General features: G+C 45.4%; 1 protein-coding gene across 4 annotated transcripts in view; it reads right to left on the bottom strand.

The window, feature by feature from the left end:
- Positions 1-27,078, bottom strand: part of YME1L (ATP-dependent zinc metalloprotease YME1L) — a 191,712-nt gene that overhangs the window by 38,636 nt on the left and 125,998 nt on the right. For all 4 annotated transcript variants that reach the window (XM_055071542.2, XM_050180072.3, XM_050180074.3 and 1 more), the window contains 4 exons: positions 25,646-25,708; positions 22,017-22,285; positions 18,230-18,381; positions 3,704-3,830 (listed from right to left, as the gene is read on the bottom strand). In XM_055071542.2, the coding sequence (XP_054927517.1) occupies positions 3,704-3,830; positions 18,230-18,381; positions 22,017-22,285; positions 25,646-25,708 (611 nt within the window). The remainder of the gene's footprint in view (positions 1-3,703; positions 3,831-18,229; positions 18,382-22,016; positions 22,286-25,645; positions 25,709-27,078) is intronic.

The following is a 27,078-nucleotide window of genomic DNA, read 5'->3' on the forward strand; positions in this document are numbered from 1 at the left end:
CGACGCTGAGGCTGGCGTTGGCAGTTACATTTCAACACCACTTTGGTACAAAAATCGGATTCTGAGTATCTTCATTCTTTTTTCCAGCACCACCCCACATCTTCCCACAATTCCCAGCCAGTTGCGATTACCTGCCATTCCAAAACAACAAGTGCAGCAGTCACCATTTTTTATTCGAGTGCTTGATACATTTTACTATCGGCAGCGCACATGTGGATTCTGCATATGACAGTGAAGCATTCTCGTTGGCTGCAAACTGAAACTATTCCAGGATGCCAGCAATTTGCAAAGGTCATGCCATTACAGCTACAGCATCAACCACACTCACACCAAGAGCCATGCAGTTGCATTTTCTAGGTCACTTCGGCAGAGAAAGTATGAAGCCCAAAAGCCGAAACGCCATCGTGAACCGTTATCAGCAACGACAAACAAAACGACAACGAACCGTGATCGCCCAATAACAGCATAGTAACTACCAACTTTTTCCAACTTCACATGGCAGCGGCGCATCATGCCGCATTTATGCCAACGGGCCATGTGAATATCAACAGCAAGCATAATATAGCAAGGCTTGAGAGGCCGTTGTTCCAAATTGTGGTCCAAATCGTTCTAATAGGTGTAGCACAGGCAATGCCGCATGGAGAACTGCATAAAAACAAGAGGGGCCTCCAAGATAGCACCAGCACTACGCTTTTCTTCTCGCGCTTATATTACACCATCGACGAGAGCGGCCTTTCGTCGCGGGAAGATCGTGCCACCAGTGTCAGCGGCGACAACACCCAAGGGATCGTCACATTGACCCTTACTCATAGCAGTTTGCCATCGCCCCTTGTAAGGAGCATCGATACACGTCACACATGCTAGTACCGCGGTCTGACCTCTGCAGTTGACACTGCGGATGAGCGCAGCCCTCCCCACCTCACGCCACCCTGTCCCCCCTTCGGGAGTGCAGATGAGATCACCCACGCGGTGGCGGATGCCGTAGCCACCGGCAACTGAGTGCATGCACAGGCCGTTTCCCCTCCACTCCTCCCCCACTTTCCTCCTCACATGATCTTCTTCTATCTACCGCTTTGCTCTGCGTTCGCTTTCATCTTTCGCCTGTGCCTGTTCACTTGGTTATGAGGTATATTGCCACTGCTCAACGCAGGAATGGACAATTGAGAGCTCGGCTCTAAAATTGTCATCCACTTGACAGTAGCACAAAATTAGTGTTACTACTCAACGCCCAGAAGAGGCGCTATTCCCGGTTTCAATCACCAAACTGGGATGAATTTTTGTTTAACTCCAAATTTTTCTTTCTGAGGAACCCGCAAGGTCTTCATTTGGAGTTTCATGCTACTCTAGATGGGTGACAGTTTATTCCTTTCACAAGTTGAACACTGTGGCAATAAAGACAACAACAGGAGAGCACGTGCAGTAACCAAATCAAGCACATACTAGAAGGGGGGCCCAGGCAAGCACGCGGTAATGTGCTAACTTCGGCTGGTCGGAACATGTCGAAAACGTGCAACAGCACAGGACCAGGGGATGCGACTTGAGACAGACTAAAGTGCTTCGTCTGCTTCAGTCGTGTCCAGCACCGTTGCTCATTCTCTTCAAGAAGACAGGAACGAAGGGCGCGCGCCGCTCTGCTTGCTCCAGTTTGGTCTCTGCTTCCCTTGCATCTCCCCTCGTCATTTTCGTGGCACGCGACAATACGGTAGCTAGCAACACGTCAAGCCTTAGCCTCTGACGTGAATTTGTGCGAAAAGTGGTTTGTGGAACTGATAAATTTTCAATATACTAACCGTTCTACAGTTTTTGGAGTTCGAATTGGTGAAAGTGTTTCTCTATTCAAATACTTTGCCAGGACCAACAGAGCAGTTGAATGGTGTCAACTAATTATCTGTAGATAAAATAACAGATTTTGAATTATTGGGATTTCACTGTATTATGTGTTCTTGCATTAGTTTTGCACTGGTATGTCGGGATGAAACATGTTCACTGATATAACCTGGAACTGAAACTATCACGGTCAGCCCTAACATTTACAAAGTCCAAGAACATAAATGATGATGCAGGGACTCTACCCCTGCATCAGAATCCTCAGAAAATTTCAAGAATGACTTCTGGGGGTTTTCATTGGCTACAAACAAATGGCATCAAATGTTTATCGGCTGGGGAATCTGAGAAAAAATCTCAATTCCCACAAGACATCTGCTCTAGCCTGAAATTATGAGTTGCAGAGTGCAGTGGTCATATGACCAGCAGACTGGTGTAATTTTTTGTAATATTTAACAGTCAAACCGACTTACAATGATCCTAGATATAATGATCTATTGGCTATAACAACCACATTTCAGTGCTTTTACAATTTTCCAATCCTGCCTATTGAAACTGCTTCCAGATACAAAGACTGTTTCTTAAATCGCCATATTGTTACAATGAACGCTTCAAACCCAGGCACGGTAAAAAGAAGATGCACGCAAGATACCAAAGCACAAAACGGTGACCAAACTGGGTGCACGACAGCATGTGCTCCGCTCCAGTCCAACCGTGACGATAATGCAGTCTTCCAGATGAACAAGCGACCGCTACACGCAGATTTCGGAAGCAGCGAATAAGGTCACACACTGCCATGGCATGCCACCAGGACGGAGGCGCACAGCATGAGCAGCACCACTGTGACATCAGATGCATCACTCTCATTTTTGCACAGTGGTCTGTGCGGCACCACATGCATTACACCTGTTTCAATGACTTGAAACGACCATCTCTGTCATTACGTCATGGGAACAACGGCAGCTCAAGGGTTCCTCTTGACGCAGCCCAAGTCGGTGAGAACACCGCATCGTGCGCAATCGCCACGCAATGTTGAAAAGGCTCAGCAGTTACTTCGCTATTATCAGGAGATCACAGTTCGGCGGCGCTTCGTTTGCAGATGACCACGGTTTGCGGTGACATTTAACTTTCGAACATGGCATTTTTTTTTGCCCGAAGCAACACAGATAACATAACTTTACACCTCTAGTGTGTTTGACGCTTAGTCGCAATGCCAAGACAATGATGTCCAAGACCTTCGCAGAATGCCGGCATGCTGCAGTAGTTCTCAAAGTTTACACTTCCAGACAATTCAATCGCTTCAATCTCTTGTGCACAATAGTCATGTCGTGCTGGTAGTAAAATATATCACAGTAAAATATATCACAGACTCTCAAATAAAACAAGGTGGCTGCGCAGTTTCTAAATGTACGACACCACATTTCATTCTTTAGATGTTTCTAACGCAAGTTTGCAGCTAGGTGTGGGAATGCACAGGGAACAAAAATGACACTGAAAATTTGGTTTTCAGACCCAAGTGTGCCGAACTGTAACTGCTGCAGCCAGCTTCAATGCAGTTAATATTTTAGTGTATTTAAGGGCGAGTCCATATATAACGACCCCTTTCCGCGGAACCATCAAGTTCTTTATAAACAGGTTCTACTGTAGTCTATATGCACAAAAACTGAGCCTTTTGTGGAAAATTACAACAGTGAGAGCTTACAACACGAAGCATAGTTATGGGCTGGTAGTTATGGGCTTACACTGAAATCGGCAAAGTGCCACGAGACAGATTCTTGTCCTTGCCGGTGGCATAAAGTGAGTGCACATATTTTCTCTTATACAATGTACATGTCTGTGGCAAGTGCTGCAAAATGACTGGCAATGTAACCAGTGTTACCTGAAGTGATTTTCTCGGAGCCAAACACAAGTTCCTCGGCTGCCCTGCCCCCCATGAGTGTGTCCATAGTGGCCATCATTTGGGCCTTGGTGACGTGATAGTGCTCCTTCTCGGGAATGTATGCAGTCTGCAAAGGAAAAGAGTGAGGCATCCGCACTCAAAAGAAAGGCAATCATGTCAGAAGAGACCAATCTGCAAAGCACAAGTGACCCACCACGACAAAGGTCTTCTTCTACTGAGACATGCACCAGCAATTAAATACTGACAGTAATGAGTGTGCAGCAATCCACACCCTTCCTGGTATGCTTTGATTACACTCCTCCCCCCCCCCCCCTCTAAGGATACCCCCCACCCCTACGCGTCAGCCACAAGGCTGAGTGTGCCGAGATCTGTAAAGTTGCATTTTCTATGTTGCTTAAGCCTGAAAGATGGGTTAGAATGCCATTGCAAACCCCAACAAGCAGCGACGTAGACTGTTGCCAAACCATGATCTGTCAATACCCGCATAATAACTGCTGACCTTTTCCAACCACGCTTGGTAGCTATGCACCGTGCCACATTTACACTGAATCAAGGAAAACTAATATCAACAGCAATGACAGCAAAGCTTGGTCCAAATTGTACAAACAGGCGTAGTGCATGTGGTGCCTGCTGTAAGGAGAACTGTGCAAGAACTAGTTTCGCAGAGACAACTTATGGCCCAATTTTCATTGTTAAAAAAAGGCTTGCATTATAATCGGGTAAATCGAGCTATGTTTATTGCTTGAAAATCTTCCTAGAGCAGGCCGAAAATAGGTGTTCTTGATGAAAAATGACATGTGCTTGATGCGTACTCTGTCCCCTACCCAGACAATGCACAACATCCCACGGACATTTAAAAAAGAGAAAGAAAACGCCATCCCACGTCCCATGAAAGATGTTCTGCAGGCATACGTGGGACGTAGGATTCAGCAAAGTCCCAACAATGAGCGATTGCAGACATTATCGGGATCTGTTGGCAGAGTTGGCCAGCAGCACATATGAATGCACACAAAAAGGCCCAATATGCTGTGCGCTTCATTGTTTTTATTTTTTCTAGTAATCCAAAAATGCTGATGGGCCATATATGTATTGGTTACATATGAAGTTTATGCACACCTTGAGGGCCAATTACTCCAGCACAAATTATAAATATCGCATTTCTTCCCTGTCAGTAATGTAACGCACAAATTTCGATGGATTGTGCTGATTATTTCCCCTTTCTCGACCTGCTAGCACTGCCAGAGGTGGTGTGGTCGTGATACGTTTATATTTTAACGCGACAGCGTTAAGGAGCTCGTGTTGCAGAAAAGCCGGTGTCGTCGGCGTTGGCCGCAATAAATCCCGGGAGGCACATTATAAATAAAAACAACTTGCAAGGTGGGCTGGGTGGGAATCGAACCAGGGTCTCCAGAGTGTGAGACGCAGACGCTACCACTCAGCCACGAATTTGCTGCTTCAAGGCAGTACAAAAGCGCCTCTAGTGAATGCGGTGTTGCCTTAGAAACGTGCCGTAGAAAGTTATACTGCGGTGTATATCGGTAATTATAAGCCTGTAACTTACAGAAGTCGCAGTTACACGAGTAGCGAAGTACGTTTCCGCTACATTTCTTCGCTCTGCACACATGCAGAGCCATCTTGCGGCAAACACAGAAGACCCCCTCCTCGCAATGTGCGGCGCTGCCCCGACACGTGGCGCGCCACTCGCCCGCTTCTCCCCTTTGGGCCGTGCGGGGACCGGTGCGAGGATGCCCCACTACCTTTGCGTTTAATAAGTTTTGTCGCTCTCTCCCCTTCCAACTTCCAGCGTGCGTCACTCGAACTCTCGTGTTTAGGTGACGCGGCTCCTCTTTCCGCTCACAGCGCGATTCCTAGGTGCAGCGTCCGATGCGGGACGCCTCTGACGTGATCGCTGCGCCGTAGTGCGTCTAGTGGGAAAGCGTCCCCTGCGATGTGTGCCGAGCTGCTTCCAAGGAGTCATGCGTCTGCGTGGTGCTCCCAAGCGAGATAGAGGACGATCCCATCGAGGCGTCAGCCCCATGATCGCGTTGGCCTTCATGGCGCGTCGCGGCCCGGCTGTCCGTGCCGATCACGACGTTTGGCTGGCGTAGATCGTTTCTCCCTCCAAGACACCGAGTTCTTTGGTTCGTTCCGCTTGCTCAGGCGCACGTTTCGTTGCCGCGCCGAACGCTCTGTTGCTCGGCACTCACCTCGTGATTGGTGGGTGCAAAGTCCGATGCGGGGCGCCTCGTAAGTGATCGCTGCACCGTAGCGCATTGCCTTACACCCCTTGGCGGGTCGACGGGAACGCTATCGCGTTGCACTTTTAAGGCGAAGCTTAAGCGTCCTCCAATTTTTCTTGGGGCCTGATGACTGTTCGCAAAATTCATGCACTTAAGCAGGCTGATGACAAGTTGTGCAAGTTTTATTGCTCCACTCATTTGCATGCGAAAAAGACCCAACCAGGATCTCCGTGGGGCAGCTTTTGGTGTTTCACATGGGAGGTTCTCTGGATTAGCGTAGGACACTTTAGGAACATCCCTGAGATACTCAACACCCTTACAGGGACATCTGTCAAACATCCTCAGGATGTCTGCGTTGTCTGGGAAAGCTCTTCAATGGGTCATTATCCCCTAAAGGCGTCACTATCGGGATAACCGTAAGGGTCAGTAGTACCTGCATTCTGAATGGTCGAGTTTGAATTATCTGGTAAATGCCAATGTTAGGACAAAAATAACAAAAGTTTGGGCCCATAGAAATGCATGAACGCTGTCCGGGACCTTTGGAAGGGATTGAATTAACAAAGAAAATTGCATTACCTGGCATCAAATTAACGAATGTATATTGTATAACTGATAGATCATTATAAGTGGGTTCGACTGTAATCATGTCTTTTGAATGGTGCATTTGACAGCCGTGATTGCACAGCAAACGAGAGAGCACCTCCAGCGGCACCACATTGACTACATCTGCATGCCTTGCACTGCTTCACTGTTGTGGGTACATTCTCTTTCTGCAGAAGGAAAGCCAGACGGACTAGTTGGATACTGTACATTGCAATAGTCAAATCCCGACATGACTAATCACGCGGGGCCGCCAAAAATTGTTTGTTATTCTGAAAGGTCGTTATAGCAAAATCAACCATTCCGCCCATCAACCCACCAGTTCATAAGTTGTCACCATTTGAGCTATGCACAAAAACGTCGCTGTTGGCTCTCAGCTTGTGCTGTTGCTATTTTCCATAGATTCCGCCGCTACACACCACCCGCTACGCACCACCGAAGCACCGTGAGTGAAGCACGCAAAGCAGACGCTGATGTAGAGAAAACAGCCAGCAAAAAGGAAGCTACATGACTCTTCCAAAGTGCAATGTTTGTTTGTTTTGACATTTCACTGCAATTGTCTCACTCGAGGCGGACACCTGAGGTATGTAAAGCGCAAGCAAACAACACCGTATGGAAAGTGCAATGTGCGACCTCGTGGCATCTCCACAAGTACAGAGGTTACGTTTCTCTGCATGCGTAGCTAAAACGGCAGCACGAAAGACAGGGGCATGCGCAGAGTGAAGGGTGAAAGAAGGAACAAGGCGACACTTGCTTGGGCAAAGCTTGTGCTTGCAAAACCTGATGCGTCATCGCCTCCGGAATAGATTTAAAAAAAAAAAGAAAATTATCTCCCCCATTTTTTAAAAAGTTATTATTACTGAGCGCTGTCTCAGGTTTTCCAAACCCGTGCGCCACGGTGTCCACTTTCTGCGCCTTGTTGTCTGTCTGCTAGCCTACTGTTTCAGCTGCCGTGAAAGATACACAGAAATCTAAGAATCCCCAGATTTCGCAGTACAGTATTAGTTCGTAGTACTGAGGCATAGTTAACATTTATTTATTTATTTATTTATTTATTTATTTATTTAAGTTTCCCCTAATGGCCCTCTGCTTCAGGGGGTCTGGTACAAATAAGTGTAGGCGTATGCAAAATTTATAAAGAAAGCAATACAATAAAATATAATACAGTAAAAAAATACTTAAAAGCTGCAATAAAAATAGTACCAAATAGTTACAAAAAAAAGGTATAAATATTGCATATATATTTCCATGTTACATGAACAACACATAAGCATAGCTTGAGTTGTCAGTTGTTAAAAGTAGAATGAATCAAGAACATAATCAAACAGGTACGAAGTTCAGCAGCGATAAATGTACAGAGAAAAAGTATAAAGTGAAGTAAATTGAATAAAAGTGCAGAATACAAATAAACATAGAAAAACAAACTAGGGAATTAATAAACACACTGTGTGAAGAACAAACCAGTGGAATGTTAATCAGGGATGGTTGCATGTACGTTATCATGAACAATGTATTGAAATTTGTGATGTTAGTTTCTGTAGCAATGTGTGATGGCAACTGGTTCCAATCCCTTGATGTGCGTGGTATGAAAGATGCAGCGTAGTGTTTTAAGCGGAACATTATCTGTTTTACTTTGTTAGGATGGTCCCGGTGAGGAAAGATGGCTGCTGGTTACTGGAAAAAGTTGTTGTGGAGGGATGTGTGATGATAAAGTTTATGGAAAGGTGATAAGCGAGCACGTTTATGCCGATGTGAAAGCTCTTGCAATTAAGCATGTTTTTTTTAAAGCAGTGTCACTAGTGAAAGTTGAGTATTCCGAGTAGATGAAGCGAACAGCACGGTTTTAAAGGGTTTCCATGTCGTTAACAATGCAGTGTTTATAAAGGCCCCCAATGGTAGACGCACATTCAATTTTAGGTCGGATTAACGTGGTGTAAGCAAGTTTATGAAGGTGTATAGGCGCTTGCCTAATGTTACATTTAAGATGGCCGAGAGAACGATTAGCAGAAGCAAGGACTGTGTTAATATAATAATCCCATGTTAAGTCAGATTGTAAATGGAGGCCAAGGTACTTGTGCATTAACATCAGTTCAATAGGGCTATTGTTTATTTGTAAAACAAATGTACGCGGCACACACGGATTGTAAATGACACAGCCTTTGTTTTACCGTGTTAAGTGGGGAGGCTACCCTCAGATACCAACTTTTTTGTTTATTGAGATATCTTAATGAAATTTTCAGGATGGACTCATAGCAAAGGCATTAGTAGAACTACAAAGCTTCATGCAGTTATGTTCACTGGTTCTCAAGTTACAGCAATATGTCAGAATGGTGCACATGGTTTTTCTCATTCCAGGCCTGGAGAATTTTCAAAAGGTGCTGCAGCTATGAAATTCACTGATAATTCCCAGATGGTTACCTCAGGGCAAGACAGAGCCCTTTTTTTTAAATTTCCTTGCTGAAAAACTTTAGCAGACCACCGAATTTAGTGTCAGTGATTAAGATTTTATCAATCAAATTTTGATTAACTATCACAAATCAGACACAATTTATAAAAATATGGGCTTGTCTTGCCCTCGGAAATTTATTCAGATACACAATAAAAAAAAAAACTTCTGGAAATCTGATGAGCGGTTACAGAGATATGGCTGGAACAAGCAGCCTCACCAGCCAAAAAAGTAATGTTGAGAAAATGAGCTATGAAAGTTTTGAGCACATATATTGGTCTAAAATGACACTGCAGCGTTACTGGAGATGTCCTTAGGCACGCTCTTCTTTTGCCGCCTTTCCACCTTCTCTTGTGATCGCTTCTTGGCCTTATTCAAGCACAGAGAATCTTTCTTGGCTGCCCGTTGAATGGCCAGGTGTTAGACCCACTGATGAACGTAGCTCTTGGGTGGCCCTGTGGCAGCCAGCATTATATCTTAAGACTGCCTCATGCAGTGCTGTCTCCACAGCAATCAGCGACGCATGCTGCTCTTTGGGCATCAGGGACCACAGCACGGAGTGAAATGATTCTGATGCATTCTGCGTCTTTGCTCCCAGGCAGCGTTGCAGAAGAGAAGCCTGTTAGAGGCGCTCATAAACAGGTAGCTGTGCTTCTGCAACATAGCCTGGAAGACTGTACCGATGTTTCGGAGGTGGCACACCATCACTCTCGCTGGCGTTATGGCACCACGAGTCTGCACCCTCAGTGCACAAGTCGTGGTGAGAATCTTCGTCCGTCGATGTCATGTGGTGGTACGATGCCATCACTGCACGCTGCATTGCAGCCACATCGTTGGAATTGTTCCGTAGGGCCCAGCCATAATAGTCGGTCAACTTGTCGATGAGGGCCTTTGTCAGCCTGCCCTTCCCTACTAAAGCCTTGTTACTTTTCTGCACAAGGTTGCGCAGTGCTGTTCCCATCCTCTTATGGACGTGGTTCAGGCATTCCTATTTCGAAATGGGGACCAGTCCATAAACATTTTCTTGCACAAAGGCAGTGAAGGTGGCACAATCTCTGTCAGACACTAACGTTGTGCAACGGAGGTGGTGCTTTGGCACCGAAAGAGAGAAAAGGATGACAGCTGCCCTCCTCCTGCCAGCTTCCGTAGCCTGGATCTCCAGGCTTTGGTCCTACTTGGCAACCAAGGCACTGGTTCGATAAAACAATGGCATCCAAGATGAGGACAGTATGACATTCAATTATTGCACCAACTCCAATATGGGATGTGTGGCCGCACTTGTGCCATGTTCCATCAAAGTTTACTGTGATAACACTGCTGAAATATGGATCCATTTCCTTGTAGGTGGTTTTTATAGCAGAAGATTCTGCATAGAACTTGTCTATGCACTGTGTCTGCGGTCCCCTGAATTTCTTCAAGTGCTTCTGAAAAGTCTTATGATGCCGGCCACGATGGGTCACATTCATCGCGGCCCAAAAGTCATTGAGGGCTGTTTGCCCCTTCCCTATCTGTTTTGTAGCCACAATGGCTTTTACATTCACGTAAAAGGCCATTGAGTCATTGAGTCAGTGAGCAGAACTCTACGAGCTTGCAACTACTCCACAATGTAAACATAGCAGCTCAAGCTTTGTTGCAAGTCCAAGTTGGGCACCTCCTTGAACCTTCATCCCAGTCGCGAAGCACCGCTGGCACGAGGTCCCGGATAGCAGGCCGCCTAGGGCATCCATTTACACAAGGAGAAATTTTTCACCTTCACTTGTAGCGGTGGCAGCTTCAGAATCGCGCTCCATTGTGTGAAATTTTCGCTCCGTCACTGACATAGCGCCAAGTCCTCGTTGCACAGCAGCGCATTGTTTATCTGCCGCCTCTTTCTCCTCACACGTCAGGAAACGTGTTTTCAAGTACACAGTGGATGACGCGATCGCACTGTCCGAGGCAGATGAAAGAGGGGATGAGCATGAGATGAGCATGAGACACCAGGCGCACTCGTCACGTCAAATTCTTGCGCCGGTGGAGCAGGAGTCACGTTGCTGGAAGCATCGATGCAACCATACTCTTGCGTAGATGAAGCAGAAGCTGCCCCATAGGAACCATCCGTGCGATCACGGTCAGCGCGTGGGCGAGCGGCGAGCTTCGCCATGCAGGCAAACTTCATAGAACACTTCCTTGCACTGAACGCGTGTCGCATCTTGAGTTTCTTTGGGTGCATCGTGGTTGACCGCACAACAATCCGCAGGCTAAACGCAACAACGGTCTCGTAAAGACAGTTGAAAATCGTCTCGTAAAGACGGTAGAAACATTGAGAATATGCGAACGGATGCAAAGATAGACTATGGCAAGCGGAACACACAAAGGGCGCTGGCAATGGAGGAGCCAAAGCAGACGACAGTCAGACGCATTATGCAGGAGATTACTACATCATCGCATGCAGCAGCCAATGGGAGTCGCGGGCTCCCCCGCGTCCTTGACGAGCGCGCACTTCACCTAATTTCAGCTTTGTGTCTCAGCCGCGGGAAACTTGAAAACTCTCACGAGCCCTCCAATTATGAGTGATTTACGCCTCTCCCACGCTGCCGCCGCCACTGGTGGCAGGGGAAAATAAGCACAAGAATGCATGAACCAAAACAATACCAAAATGACAGTGCTCGGGGGAGCAGTGGAGAAATGGCATTAGTGCCAAGTAAGGGTATTTTGAGTGCTCGCTCGCCGCTTGAGGGCTGCCGCGGCTCGTTATAAACTTTATTTGAAATAGTTTCGCGGTGAATTAGACGTTGATATTTAGAGAAATGGTAGTTTATAAGACATACTGCCCGAATATGTGGTTTTCCAAAAATAGACTTTTTAGCTATTTTTCGGTTTTCAAAGGCAGTGTCCCTCCTTAAGTGGCATTAACATGGATGAGCACCATGAACTTATCGTGTTAAGGTCGGATTGTAATGTCAGCTGGTTGGTGATGCAGGAAAAATTACGATACATGATGCAGTCATCGGCGAAGAGTCTAATTCTAGATGAAAGTGAAGATGGAAGATCATTAATATACATTAAAATTAGTAACAGTCAAATCACACTGCCCTGGGGGACATCAAAAGTGACATGTCCGAAAGAAGAGGTCTCTCTCTGCAGTCTCCAACTACCCTGTCCTGCGCCAACCAATTCCAACTAGAACCCGCAAATTTCCTAATTTTGTCACACCACCTAGTCTTCTGCCATCCTCTACTGCACTTCCCTTCAATTGGTACCCATTCTGTCACCCTAATGGTCCAACAGCTAACTAATCTGTGAATTACATGACTTTCCCAGCGCCATTTTTTTTCTCTTGATGTCTATTAGAATATCACCTATACCCGTTTCCTCTCTGATCCAAACCGCTCTCTTTCTGTCTCTTAACGTTATGCCAAGCAATCTTCATTCCATCGCTCTTTGCGCGGTCCTTAACTTGTTCTCAAGCTTCTTTGTCAGTCTCCACGTCTCTGCCCCATATATCAGCACCAATAAAATGCACTGATTGTATACTTTCCTTTGCAATGATAACGGTAAGCTCCAAGTCAGGAGCGCACGATATCTGCCGTATGCGATCCAACACATTTTTATTCTTCTGCAAATTTCCTTCTCATGGTCAGGGTTCCCTGTGATTAGTTGACCTAGGTAAACGTACTCCTTCACTGACTCTAGTGGCTGACTTGCAATCTTGAACTCTTGTTCCCTTGCCCTGTTATTTATTCTTATCTTTGTCTTCTGCATATTAATCTTCAGCCCCACTCTTACGCTCTCCCTGTTAAAGTCCTCTATCATTTGTTGTAACTTGTCCCCAGTGTTGCTGAATACAACAATGTCATCGGCAAACCGAAGGTTGCTGAGGTATACGCCGTCGATCTTTACCCCTAAACCTTCCCAGTTTAATAGCTTGAATACTTCTTCCAAATAGCATTGGAGGGATTGTGTCTCCTTGTCTGACTCCTTTCTTTATAGGTATCTTCCTACTTTGCTTGTGTAGAACTAAGGTGGCTGTGGAATCTCCGTAGATATTTTCCAGGGTATTTACATACGCAGTCTGTACTCCTTGATTACGCAATGCCTCTGTGACTGCTGGTATATCTACTAAATCAAATACTTTTTCGTAATCTATGAAAGCCATACAGAGAGGCTTATTGCACTCTGCGGATTTCTCGATAACGTGATTAATGACATGGATGTGATGCTTTGTAGAGTATCCCTTCCTGAAGCCAGCCTGAAGTGGCCCTTATTCTATTGGAGATTATTTTGGTAAATATTTGAAATAATACTGGGAGTAACCTAATGGGCCTATAATTTTTCAGTTCTTTAATGTCACCCTTCTTGTGGATTAGTATAATGTTTGCATTCTTCCAGTTTTCTGGGACACTTGCAGTCGATAGACACTTCGTATAGAAAGCCGCCAGTTTTCCTAGCATTGTGTCTCCTCTCTTTGATTAAATCGACTGTTATTCCATCCTCTCCTGCCGCTTTTCCCCGTTTTATGCCTCGCAAGGCCCTTCTGACCTCATCTCTAGTTACAGGTGGAGTTTCTGTATACTGTTCATTATTGTTCGAATAGAGTACTGCTGAGTCCTCTGGGTATTGTACAGGTCAGTATAGAATCCTTCCGCTGCTTTTACTATAACTTCGAGATTGCTCATGATACTGCCCTGCTTATCTTTCAGTGCATACATCTTGGTTTGTCCTATGCCAAGTTTCCTTCTCATTGATTTCAGGCTGCGTCCATTTTTTACGGCTTCAAGGACTCCACGCCATCACCTAGGCTGGGGTGCTTATGGCCCCACCCCGCCCAAATAGCCGGACATTTAGAATAAAGTTTTCACTCACTCACTTTTCAGTCTTTCTCATGTTATAGTTTCGAATATCACTTATTTTCGCCTTGTTGATCAGTTTTGAAAGTTCCGCGAATTCTATCTTCTCTTTTGAGTTGGACACTTTCATTTTTTGTCATTTCTTTATTAGGTTCTTTGTTACTTGGGAGAGCTTGCCTACTGGTTGCCTTTGTGCCTTGCCTCCCACTTCAATTGCTGCCTCTGAAGCCAGCCTCGTTACAGTTTCATTCATTGCCTGTATGTCATCACCATCATCTCTCTGTTCTAAGGCTGCATATTGGTTTGCAAGTACCAGCCTAAATTTGTCTGCTTTTACACTCACTGTCTCTAAGTTGACCTGTTTCTTCTTGACCAATTTTACTCTTTCTCTGTTCAAATTGAGGTGAATCCTTGCCCTCACTAACCTATGATCCCTGCATTTTACCCTACCTATCACTTCTACAACCTGCACTATGCTGGGTTCAGTAGAAAGTATGAAATCAATTTCATTTATTGTTTCACCATTAGGGCTTTTCCAGGTCCACTTCCTGTTGTCCTGAAAAAGGTGTTTATTATTCTCAGCTTATTCCTTTCAGCGAGTTCTAAAGCATACCAGCATCTCTCCTCTACTGTTTCTAGAATCGACACTGTTGTTGCCAAGTGCCTGTTCACCCGCCTGCTTTTCCCCAACTTTTGCACCTGTTACTACTGTATACCGTGCTTGCACTTTTCCCATCGCTAATTCAACATCTTTATAAAACTGATCTACTTCCTCCTCGTCGTGACTGGATGTTGGAATGTAGGCTTGTATGTACTACCTTTAATCTATACCTCTTATTAAGTTCGATTACGACTACTGCTACCCTCTCGTTAATGCTGTAGAATTCGGAAATGCTGCCCGCTATGTCCTTACGGATTAGGAATCCTACCCCGTATTGCTTATCAGGGAGACCCCTATAGCATCCTCAGGACATAGCCATTATTTAGCAATAGTATGTAAGCCTCACCAGTTCCTCTAATCTCACTCAGGCCGATAATATCCCAAACAATGTCTAATAGTTTCTCGAGTCCTGCTAAGCTAGCCTCACTCAAGAGGCTTCAGGTGTTAAACGTTGCGAGGGTCAGTTTCCATTGGCGGCCTCTGTCCGGACCCAGAGATTCTTAGCACCCTCTGCTGTGTTACAGGTCTGACTGCCGCCTTGGTCAGATGCTCTGCAGCTGCTGGGGACTGAGGGCCATTGTTAATTGCAGATATCATCAGGGAGGTTGTGGCTGAATACTGCACCAGGGAGGCCAATTCCTGTTCTGGTGAGGGAGTGTCTTTGTTCAGCTTAGTGGGCCTTCCTAATTTGGTTGTACCTAGATTAGTATAGGAAGAAGTATAGTATAGGAAAGAAGAAGCAGTGTTATTAGAAGAGGTGAATTGCATGCGAGCTTATAAGAAATCTTTCATCTAAGCTAGAGTGTTAGGGCAAATGTTAAGCTTTTCCAATTTGGTCAGTAGCCGGTGGTGAGGAACACAGTCAAAAGTCTTTGAGTAATCTAGAAAAATTGCATTTACTTGCAAACCCGTGTCTATGGAAGGACGAATATCATGGATGAAGCCGGCAAGTTGCGTGTCACAAAAATACCATATTTACGCACTTAACTTACTCACGTAATGAACACAGCCCCCACTTTTCCAGTCAAGAAGTGTGTTTTTTTTTTTTTCTCGCATAATGATCGCACCCTGAACTGCTGCCAAGAAGTAGGAGACACGATACGATTCGGCATCTTATATGGCGTCCAGCGGGCTCGATTGTGTCCGACACAGTGTCGGACGCCGCATTGTACTGTGTCTGCTACTTTTGCCATCATCGTCGTTGCCGCGCGCCACATGGTGTAGGTATGAGTGAAAGTGCGTGAGGGATCAATAAGTGAAAGCCATGATGAGTGAAAGCCATGATCGTATGAGTGAAAGCCATGATTGCGGATCAATCTCAATGCCGTCTTTCATCGTGCAATAGATCCTGACGAGGGGGTAACTCTGGCAGAAATTGCGTATTGCACAACCGCGTCCAAGGGGCGCTGACGATCGCGACGCAATCCCCTGCGTACAAGGGAGGAAAGCGGGGGAGGGAGGGGGCAGTGTTTTACTCCGGCAGCAACTGCGCATTGCGCTGCCGTGGGGTGCCCCATCTTGAAAGCAATCTGCGTCAGGGGCTGAGTCAATGGCAGCTCATAACTTTGTGCACGCTGCATTCTCGCCGCTCAGTTTGAATGGAAGTGAATGTTTGCAAGTTTGTGCAGCCAATAAAACTACCATCCTTACTTCATGTCGCAATCGACGGTGCGCATTTCGGGCGAAACTGACTTTTTTAAAGGTGGCCATGGAAAAAAATAATTGCTCATAATTTTACCCCGCATAATGAACGCACCTCCCAACTTTGCGCATATTTTCCGGAAAGGAAAGTGTGTTCATTATGCAAGTAAATGCGGCATTCTTTTTGAAAACCATGCTGGTATTTGAATATACAGTCGAACCCGCCTATATCGAACTCGTTTACATCGAATTATTCCATATATCGAACAATTTCTGGACACAGTATAGTTACAATGAGTATATATAGCAAAAATTACGCTTACATCGAACAAAACTAGTAGCGACTCCCGATATATCGAACGTCAAGCGGCGGAAAGTGCCCCCGGAAGTTGGCTTTCCCTCGTGGTGTCGGGAAAACCCGGCGGCGCGGCTCCATCCAACCGCTCTCCCTACGTGACCGCGCTACCTCGGAGCCACCGACACCCCCCTACAAAAAATGATCCTGGCCCGCCCGCCCGCAGCGCTTGCTCAGACAGCCAATCAGAGGCTCTTGTGCTCTCGTCGTACAAGATGGCGAAAGTGCGAGTTGTCTCGCTGCTTATCTGATTCATTGTGTGCGCCTTCTCCCGCAGTGTTGCCGTGATGAAGCGGCAGAATTTGCCTTTCGCCGTGAAGCTCGAAATCATAAATCGGGTCGAACGCGGTGACAAGTCGGATGTCCCCGCAACGTACAAGATTCCGAGGTGCACTCTCGGCACGATTTTGAAGGAGGAAATTAGGGCTAAAGCGGCCTAACTCGCGACCCGGTGCCCGTAGTGCCCGACGCGTACGCACGGCCGTGTACGAGCGGTTCATCCAAAATAGCTTCAGCCGTACCGACTTCCGCGTGCTCGGTGATGACTGTAAATTCTGATTATTGCGACGAAGCCGTTGCCGTTGTTGCCGAAGTTTGGAGCGAGCTGTCAGAATTTGCGGAAGCTGTTGACGAATCAACGGTGGACGAGTTTGTGAGCGCAAATGATGGTGTCGCGGCCACGGGAGAGCCCTCAAACGAAGACTACATTGCCGACATCGTGCCGAGCACAAGTGAAAATGGGCAGAACGACGAAAGCAACGACCGTCTTTGGCCCACATCCTCCGAAGTGATTGGTGCGCTCGCACTAGTCCGGTGCTTCTGCGCGAATGCGGAATGTTGCGGCCTCAGCTGCTCCGACTCCTTAAACGAAGTGGAAAAGTGCGTGCCTCGCATGCAGCGAAATTGCCCAAGCAGAAGAAAATGCAGGACTATTTCGTGCGAAACTAAGCTAGTTTCATCAATAAAAGTGATATTATAAATGGTATGTGCTTTTATGGCATCCAATTATTTAGCAGGCTTATATCGAATTATGCTCTATATCGAACTGATAGGCGTTTTTTGGCGAGTTCGATATAGCCGGGTTCGACTGTAATGTTATGTTCTTCAAGGTAGTTAATGACTTGAGAACTTATAATGTGTACTAGAAGTTTACAGACAGTACTGGTTAGTGAAATTGGACGATAGTTGGCAGGAGAACACCGATCATCGGACTTAAATATCGGGATAACTTTAGCTATCTTCCATTCACTGGGAATGGAACCAATTGCTAATAATTGTGAAAAAGGTGCACAGCACAGCACAGTGGACATACATGAGGGGATATACTGTTCAGTAAATATTGACACAGAAACATAACACAGAAAGTGAATAACAACCGTTATTCTGAAATGTTCTGTATTCTCCAGTTCGTAGTAGTACTGAAGTATTTTTGCACTGGAAACCATAAGAAGTCAGTTGGGGATTTCTGAAAAGTTCGTTAATCTGAAAAGTTTGTTAATTTGGAGTTCATAGTAATGAGATTTCACTGTAATGAGATCTCAAACTGCAGAACACCCAGTTTCCTTGTTCTGACAGAATTCAACCAATTACTATGCGATTACTACAATATGATGGTGTACGTATATGTGTTCGTGCTACTGTCAGGATTCAAAATTGTTTTTCCACCTTGCTTTTTCGTATGAAATCGAACTCACTGAAATTAAAAAAAGATTGTGTGTGCTAGAACGCGCACTCACATGTCCCAGCGAGGGGCCCCTGGGGATAATGGTGACCTTGTGCAGCGGATGGGCCTCCTTGGAGTAGTGCGCCACCAACGCATGGCCACCCTCGTGGTAGGCAGTGATTAGGTTGGCCTCCTCATCGGGGATGCGTGACTTGCGCTCTGGCCCTGCCGACAGCATGGTTTGTAACAACAATGACCACATGGCTTAGAGACCATCTCTAGCTATACGTAATGGCACTCTGCAAGAACATTTTCGGAGAAACTTCTCTTGTGAAACGCAATTATTAGAATAACAACTGATTTGCATACTAACAAAGAAGAGGATCTACAAACTGACTGTGCTTTTTCTAGGCTTTTCAATAGCGTTTGACCACGTAGCACATTGCCGTTTGATTTTGAAATTATCTGCTCTTAAATTAGATTCTCTTACAGTAACATGGATTCATAATTTTCTTTCTAATCACCAGTAATTCACAGCAGTTAATATTTCCTCTCCTCTTTCGCACGTTACTTCAGGTGTACCACAAGGCAGCGTTCTTGGGCCATTACTATTTCTAATATACATTAATGACTTACCCAACAGCATTTCATCACACGTGCACATTTTTGCAGACGACTGCATTCTTTATCGTTCCGTCAAATGTGCTGATGATCATATAATCCACCAAAAAGATCTAGAACTTATTTCTTTTTGGTGTAAGACTTGGCTAATGAAGCTTAACATTTCTAAATGTAAAATTATTTCTTTTAGCCGCAAGCATACTAAATCTACGTTTATTTATCACATAAATAACATCACTATTTTGCATGACACTCAATATAAATATCTTGGTGTTCACCTAACTTCAACTCTTTCATGGTCAATGCACATTGCATACATATGCACCAATGCTTCGAGATCATAAGGGTACATAAGATGCAAGTTGCGTAATTCTACTAAAGACATTCATAAACTAGCTTGTCTAACATTTGTTCGACCTCAGCTTGAATACTCCACATCCGTCTGGTAAAACTCGAATCTATTCAGAATAGGGCTGCACATTTTATTTCTGATTGTTGCGACTATAACAAAAGGATAACACACTCAACACAACCTCTCACTACAGCCCTTGCATGATCGTCGTGATATAGCCTTGCTATCATTATTTCATAAATATGTCCACAATACAGCACCTTCAGTTCTGCCTCTTGAAGCTCCTCATTAGAGGTCACACTGGCTGTACAATCAGTTCAACTTCATGCGCACCTACGGAATTCATTTAACTACTCTGCTCTTCCAAGAGCCATTCGCCTTTGGAACAATCTTCCTAATGCCATCGCTTATGAGAGTGACCAGGAAAATTGCCGGCATCTTCTAACAACACCTTTTTCAAACTCTGCATAGCCTAACGTGTTATTTTTTCTTGAGTTTCCAGTTATTATTGTGCTACTATCCCTTAAATACTGTTTTGTTATAGCCAAATATGTCCCGCTCGTTCTGCAATTCTATTGACTATATTTTGCTTTGTGAAAGTTTCTTGTTCACTGACCTCTCGCGTTCTACAGCATGCGATTTGTCCTTTGTACAATTTTAACACCACATTACTACTTTACGTTAGCGCATTTCTTACACTGTATTTTTTTGTATATGTATTCTAATTATTGTATAATCTTTGAGTGTACTCTCCCCCCCTTACACAATGCCTCTAGGGGCCTGTAAGGAATCTTTAAATAAATAAATAAATAAGTTAGAAGCAAAATAGGCTACGACACTACAACTGTTATGAATGGTGAGTATGTGAAAAGTTTACAAAATAAAGAGCTCTAACACTGTTGTTCTGCACCAGATAATAAAGTTGTAGGCTATAAAGGCATGGTGGCTTGGTGAAAAAAATAGACCCCACCATCACCTCATAAGAAAAAATGAGGTGCTTGTATCTCGTTATGCACCAAGAACAGGCACTCATCGGCAAAACCTTGTAATACGAACAAAACAACTTTATCGAAAAGAGGACAATGCCTTGGGACGAAGCACTGACAGAAAATGTTTCCTCTCCTTTCTACTTCTTTTATTGTGATAGCAACTACCTATATGGAGGCACATTTCTGCCGACACAGTCATTGTGATGTTCCGTATAAAATCCAAGTGCGATAACACCGTCGCTGGGCGCCCTATACTGTACAGTAAAACCTCATTAAAATAGTTTCATTTTTAAAAGTAGTGAAGTCAATCTCCGACTCAGCGGCCATTGAACATAATGTGTTTTGTATCCGCATAAACCATACCAGCTTATTGTGTATCAGTTAACACGCAGTGTTTCCACTTTCTGTAGTGCAAACAAGGCGGTGCGTCGTTTTTCATGAGGCGGCCTGGCAGAACAACAAGCCCCAGAGATCAGAGCAATGGCCTCCAAGCGCCCTGTGCGTTTGTGCGTTAAGCCACATCAACATCACTTCGGCGCCGTGCCAGAGAGTGTTGTGGCGTCGTGCAAGCGAGAACTCGCATCATGCCGAAACTCTGATATAAAATGCGCCGGGTGCTCAGCATAGAAGAAAAATTAGACATCGTTTGTGCTATCGAACATGACACGAAGAAGTCGGCGCTGGCACGCGACAGGGATCTACTGTTGACTACGGTGTGTGGCATTTGGAATGCGAAGAAGTTGCTCGGCAGCGCTGCTGCAACCATGAAGAGATGTCGGCTACGAGGTTAGACTTTTTGCATAGTTGCCTCTATTGTTGCTGAAGTGTCGACTAGCAACAGTGATGAGGATGACACAGAAAGCAACAGCACAGGCGATTCAGGCCCAACAGTGGCAGAAGCTGCGCGTTAAGTCAGCCTCATGAATGCAATTGTCACAACGAGAAGAGCACCCTGGAATGAAAAAGGCGCCCCGCAACTTCTGCAGCGCTACCGCCCACGTGCATGGAGAACATGCAACGCCAATGAGGAATCTGCTGTACAAGTGCCGTACAAGTGCCAAGAAGAGGGGGCTGGTTGAAAAGCTGGCTTGCAGCTTCATAGGTTTGAGGCTGCTGTCGTCGCTGCTAGGCCGCAGTGGCATCAAACGAAAATAACACTTTTGTTGCGCAAAGTGAATAAATACTGCATCTTTTTCCCCTTTCATCGCACTCTCTCTGAGTTCCGTTTTAAACAGGTAAATGGGCGATCTCTTGCTATTTCGGTTAAGCAGTACTTTTTCTGAGCTACGACCAACTACGGTTTAAAGAGGTTTCACTGTATATGCAAGTAAAAGTGTGTAAGGGGAGCTGACGATCGCAGCTCAATCTCGCCTGCGGAAAGGGACGAGAGCAGGGAGGAAGTGCACAGTGTTTCATCACGCACGAGGCACCCAACGTTGCAAGGCACTGGGGGGAGGGGAGAGATGGGGGCGACGTTCTACTCAGGCTGCAACTGCGTAAGCTATGGCTGCACGTGGTCATGCGGCCGTGTCTAGCTGCATCAACGGCTTATAGCTCTGTGCGTGCTGCATGTCCTCGGCACTGAGTTGACGCGATACACAGCACAAAGGTCACCTCACTCGCTGCTGATGCTGCGCTTGCTCACACCAGCATTTCGAAAGTGAGTGTCTGTGGTCATTGAGTGTGATGTTTTCACGTTTGCTGCGTGCACTGACACCGTGCTTGGCAATTTAGTTAGCAAGAGAATCTTTAGAAGTTGATACAGCCGATAAAAGTGTTATCCTTACTTCGTATGGCTGTGCCTGGTAATTTGCTATCACAATCGATACTTCACCTTTCTGGTGAAACTTTTTTAAGGCATCATGGAGCAGAGCCATCAAGTTCTCCAGAAAGCTCACCCATGAGGACCTTGTCTCGCGCACTTTCTAAGTAGCGCATGGACACAGCTGGCGCCGCATCAATAGCTGCTCTCAGTGCTGCCTGGTTGACTACATTCTCCAGGTCAGCGCCAGTGAAGCCTGTCGTGCCACGCGCAAGAACGTCGAGTGACACGTCCGAAGCAACCTTGACCTTGCCGAGGTAGAGCTGCAGAATCTCCTTGCGACCCGCCAGGTCTGGCACAGGTACCTGGACTTCGACATCAAAGCGGCCAGGTCGCAGCAGTGCCCTGGGCAATATTTCAGAATCATCGTCAGCAGCAGTGTTCCACTGTAGGAGCAAAGCTTCTTAATTGGCCCTGCCCTGCATCAGCCAAACTTATCCTGTGCCTCTCATCATTTCATCTAGCCCTCTACTGAAACAACCTTAGCTACTGTCAACAGTGAGGCTTACATATTAGTCAAAGCATGGTTACGCACATGCACGCACATACACACAAAGGATAGAACAAAACAGGCACTGTCCTGTTGTTCTCTCCGTCATGTTATATCTGTCATGTTGCTTTTTTCATGATATACTAATATAGCAGTCATGGTCAGCACACTACGCAAAACAAGGACAAGAAGGTAACGAGGACAGGACGCTTTGAATTTGAGAGGAATTGCCCCAGTAACAAATAAAATTCCTGCTCATGTATTTCCAGCAAATCATTTCCATGAAAATGCAAGCGGAAATCTAAGGTCCCAAAATTTTGAACTTGCCATTTTTAACAATACCTGCAGTATTGTGCCTAAGAGTGTTGGCACAATACTGCATAGCCTAATAAATGATTCTAACTGCATTAACTAAAACATGTTCATTAAACGAGGTAACGAACTCCACAGTGCTCTTCTACAACGAGAAATATGTCAGTGAATGTGCCAACTTACTAGCAATTAATGTGTCGTTTGATTGCATTCCTGTACCAACTGTTGCCAATAAAACAGTATGGTGTTGCCCGACTACAAACCTTAAAAAAAAGACACTCAATAACAAGCAAGCCATTAAGTAACATGTCATTCTGCAATAGCTTACACAATATATTAATTTGACTGCATGGTTATCCAATACCCAGACATAACAGTTTATTAAATAATGCCGTTGTCCAATCAGTTTTATGAAAGTCACAAAGTCATCACATTCCTACGTTGCTGTAGTCAACGTGATTTGAGATGGACTCCATCACATTTGATTGTGCTGGCATCAGATCTATTAAACAAGAAACAAGTCCTTCCTTTAAAATTTACGAGACCATGTGATATACACAAACAAGCACTCGTGTTTAAAGTATTATCTCCCTACCATATATTTCTACCCTGTTATGTGAGGATCGAAAATTTTAGTGCAGCACGAAGAGTAGGCCCAGTCAGGAGACAGATTGTCTCCTTTTGCCTCTATTCGTGGCCATTTCTTGAAATGTCAAAATAAAAACAAAACAAAAAAAGTGTGCTTATCTGAATCTGGCGCCACACAATCCATACAATTGGATTCACTTGAGAAGGACATTGCAGGAACCTTGAGAAGGCACTTTTCTCACATTCCAGTAAAGATGTAAGCAGGGAACATTAAAAATTCCCATGCAGATAAGGATCCCAAGGAACTTCATCATTCTGTTGGCCACCTCTTAAAGGGGTCCTAAGCCAGCCCTTGGGCTTGGCGAAAAAAACAAGTCTCCAGATAGCATACACTGCTGTGAATACCTCAGCCAAATTAGCAGTCGTGCACGGCACGTGGAGCTCAAAATTGGAGCACAAAGTCATCTTTTTCTCAAACACTTTTTTTAAGAGAAGCCTACTCCTCGGTCTTTACCAGTGCTATATTTCTTCATATAGCATATTCCCATATGCAGCTGCTATTCACCAACAGCTGACATCGATCAAGAAGGGTGTTTGGATCAGTGCACTTCTAATGTTATGGCGTGTATTTATATTGACACAGTTTAAAAAACAGGCTGAATTAAGCGAAAATCTGCTTTCCAATTCCAATATAAATTACGTACTTCCTGAACTATGCACTTGAACTACACAAAACATGAGGTAAGACCACCCGCACACTTGCCAACGCATGCTCACTCCTGGCTGCTTTGGGCTAGATGCTTTGGCAGACTTCACTTTGCATTGAACTATTGGCAACGGTTCAAAATGTGCAAGTTAGATGCGGCTACTATCCACCGGTCAAGCTGGTGCAGGACAAAGCTAGTCCACACCACGTAGCATGGCAAGACTGGAGCGCAAGTGTGCCCTCAAGCCCTGTCGTGAACAAAGCACATGTACCGCAGCTTCATGTGGCTGTGGTTTGCTAGGCAGCGTAGATACCGTGGCCACCGCGGGGTGCCGTGACGAACCTGCTCACTAAGGACAACCGCGTTTGGCAAGTCATAGGCGTCAAAGCCAGACATAGTGGCGTTTATATGAGCATCCAAAATCAAATCCGAGAGTTGTGCGCACGGCCTGCTTCTCTGTAGCCTTCGCAGTGCAAGGCATTGAAAGGAGCGGGAGCACCGCCAAGGGGATCATAGGCAACCTTTGAATGTCAATAACTCTGCTTCTGCTGAATGCATTGGAGTACATTTTGTGACAAGGTATTTCTGAAATAGTCCATTATAACTTCCAATGCATTTCTCAAATTCGATAAAAAGTGGTCCAGGGCCCCTTTAAGCCAGCTACTTCAGAGTATGCAGGCTTCTCCAAACTACACATCCCCACATAGTTCTTGTGTACGCAGATTTTCTTGATCATTTTAGTGGTGAAATACATACAAAAAAAAGTCAGTGGCTCGTAGAAAGTAATTTGTGTTACTTCAGAACGCCATGCTGGTATTGGCTCCACATTGCCATTTTGGGAAACATTGCATACATCTTGCATAGTAACGTCCTTGACGTTCACTTATGTCCACCTACTGTTACCACACCGAGAATGAAAAATACTGCACCAGAGGTAAATCATGTGTTCATGCAAAAGCTTAGAAAAGTGATAAAAAGGCTCGCCATTTGCAACCTAAACTAACCGACAGTTGTGTGAAGATGTTCCAGGCTAGTTGGTGTCAGCTTCACTACCAAGCTAACATCATCTTCGGGTTCATTGCTAGTGCTTTCGTCAACAAAAGATTTATTAGATTAGTGCAGAGCATGGTGCTTTTGCAAAGCAACACTCGACAGCTAGACCACTATGCTTTTGAGACGGCCATGAGAAAACAACCCCTTGCCATCAAAATAAATGCAACTGAAATAAATTTAATGCAAAAAGAACCTGCAGATCCAAGCACCAACAGAAGACCAGTGGGAGGCCCAGCTGACAAGCCCAAGACCTGAGGACCAGCTACGGCTGGTGAATAGGGCCAGGCTATCGGCACAGGCCCATGGCTACCTGGAATAGGGTGGCTGCCTACCTTCGGGCATCAACAGCTTGGTCTCCGAAATAAATTTTATTCACCCACTCTAGATGATGGATGGTACTATGAATTTGTGGGAAGCGTAAAATGTATCGTCTGTCAAAATACTACACATGCAACAAGCTTTTAGCCATATCAGCACACAGAAAACAAAAGGCAAAGTAAAAACAAATATGAAAAGAAACACACACAGCACTAGGCTTAGCGAACAAGTACTCACTTGTCAAGGTCATCCCTACGGTTGGTAGCACCAAGGACGATCACTCCTTCATTTTGCCTGAAACTACAAAACAAAAGAAAGAAGAAGAAAAAGTTATGTAGATTCCACGTACTGTGGGAACTGACGTAAGCAAAGCTTTCTGTGCTGTTTGCTTTTATTGACGATAATTAGCAGTGATGTTGATGGCAAATGTTCAATTTCTTTAGCATTTAGTGCAATACGAGAGCGGCGAGTTGATGGTAAATGCTACCTTGCGTGCATCACTGCAGTTTGTCTTCAGAGTACACAGAACACACAGCGAGACGTGTTTGCTTGAGGCATGATTGCGCACCATTGTTCACACTCTCCGAGAAGGTTAGTAATCATTGCCTCTCATGGCACATCGCATCGGGCAGAAATGTTAAACTTTACTTGAATTATGGGACTGTACACGCCAAAACCACAATCGGATTATAAAGCACACTATTGTGGCTAACTATGGATTAATTTTGACCACCTGGGGTTGATGTGGACTGTTTAGATACCATTTCAGAAACCTTGCAACGCTTGTTTCGTGCCAAGAAAAGACTTAGTTTATGAGAAAATTGCATCTGAAGGGCCCAAATACCTTTGTCGAAATTCAAATCTCCGACCACCCAACCCGGAGAGTGGTGATGTTGCATATTGACACGTGTACTTATGTTTAACGGGTAACCACGTTTCGCCGCCTAACAAATGTTATCGCACAGCGCGGGATGCGTCTGCATGTATCCGAAGTTTCTGGAAAGTTATCGATGCTTCTAACCGCTGTCTGTTGTCGCCGAACCTTGTATTATCTGATTTCATCGCGTGACTCGAATGTTGTAGAACTTTGTGGAAAGCATGCGGGTCCCAACGATTAGTCTGGAACATTCGACGACTGTTGTATAAAAGCCGACGCGCTTGACCCGCTGATCAGATTTCCGACGATCGCCGACTGTGTTCGCCGCTTTCGTTGTGCTATAAGTGTAGCCTGTTTTGTGGGCACAAGTTCGCCCAATAAAATTTAGTTTTCTCGTTCACAGTATTGCTACTGTGTTCTTCTACGTCACCACCACGTGACATCTGGTGGAGGTGCTTTGCGTTCATGTACCGGACGCCCCCACAAAGCCGTGACCCAAGCCCTCACTCGGAAGACACCAACGTCGCCAAGAACCAGCGAGGTAGCCGCAGGCTGCAAGGACTGCCCCCGGAGCACGGACTTTTGCCTGAGACGACTAGGAAGATGGCCACCACGTCCACCCCAATGGCAGCCCCAGCGTCACCCGTCGTGCTGCAGCAGCCCAGGGAGCCTCCGAGGTTCCGCGGTTCAACTTTCGAGGACCCGGAAAGCTGGCTCGAGACGCCGTCCCTTCAGGACGGTCCCTTCAGGTCCCTTCAGCCGTCCCTTCAGGACGGCTGGCACGGTGGAGCCT

This window comes from Dermacentor andersoni, chromosome 5 (assembly GCF_023375885.2).
Source record: "Dermacentor andersoni chromosome 5, qqDerAnde1_hic_scaffold, whole genome shotgun sequence".
Lineage (NCBI taxonomy): Eukaryota > Metazoa > Arthropoda > Arachnida > Ixodida > Ixodidae > Dermacentor > Dermacentor andersoni.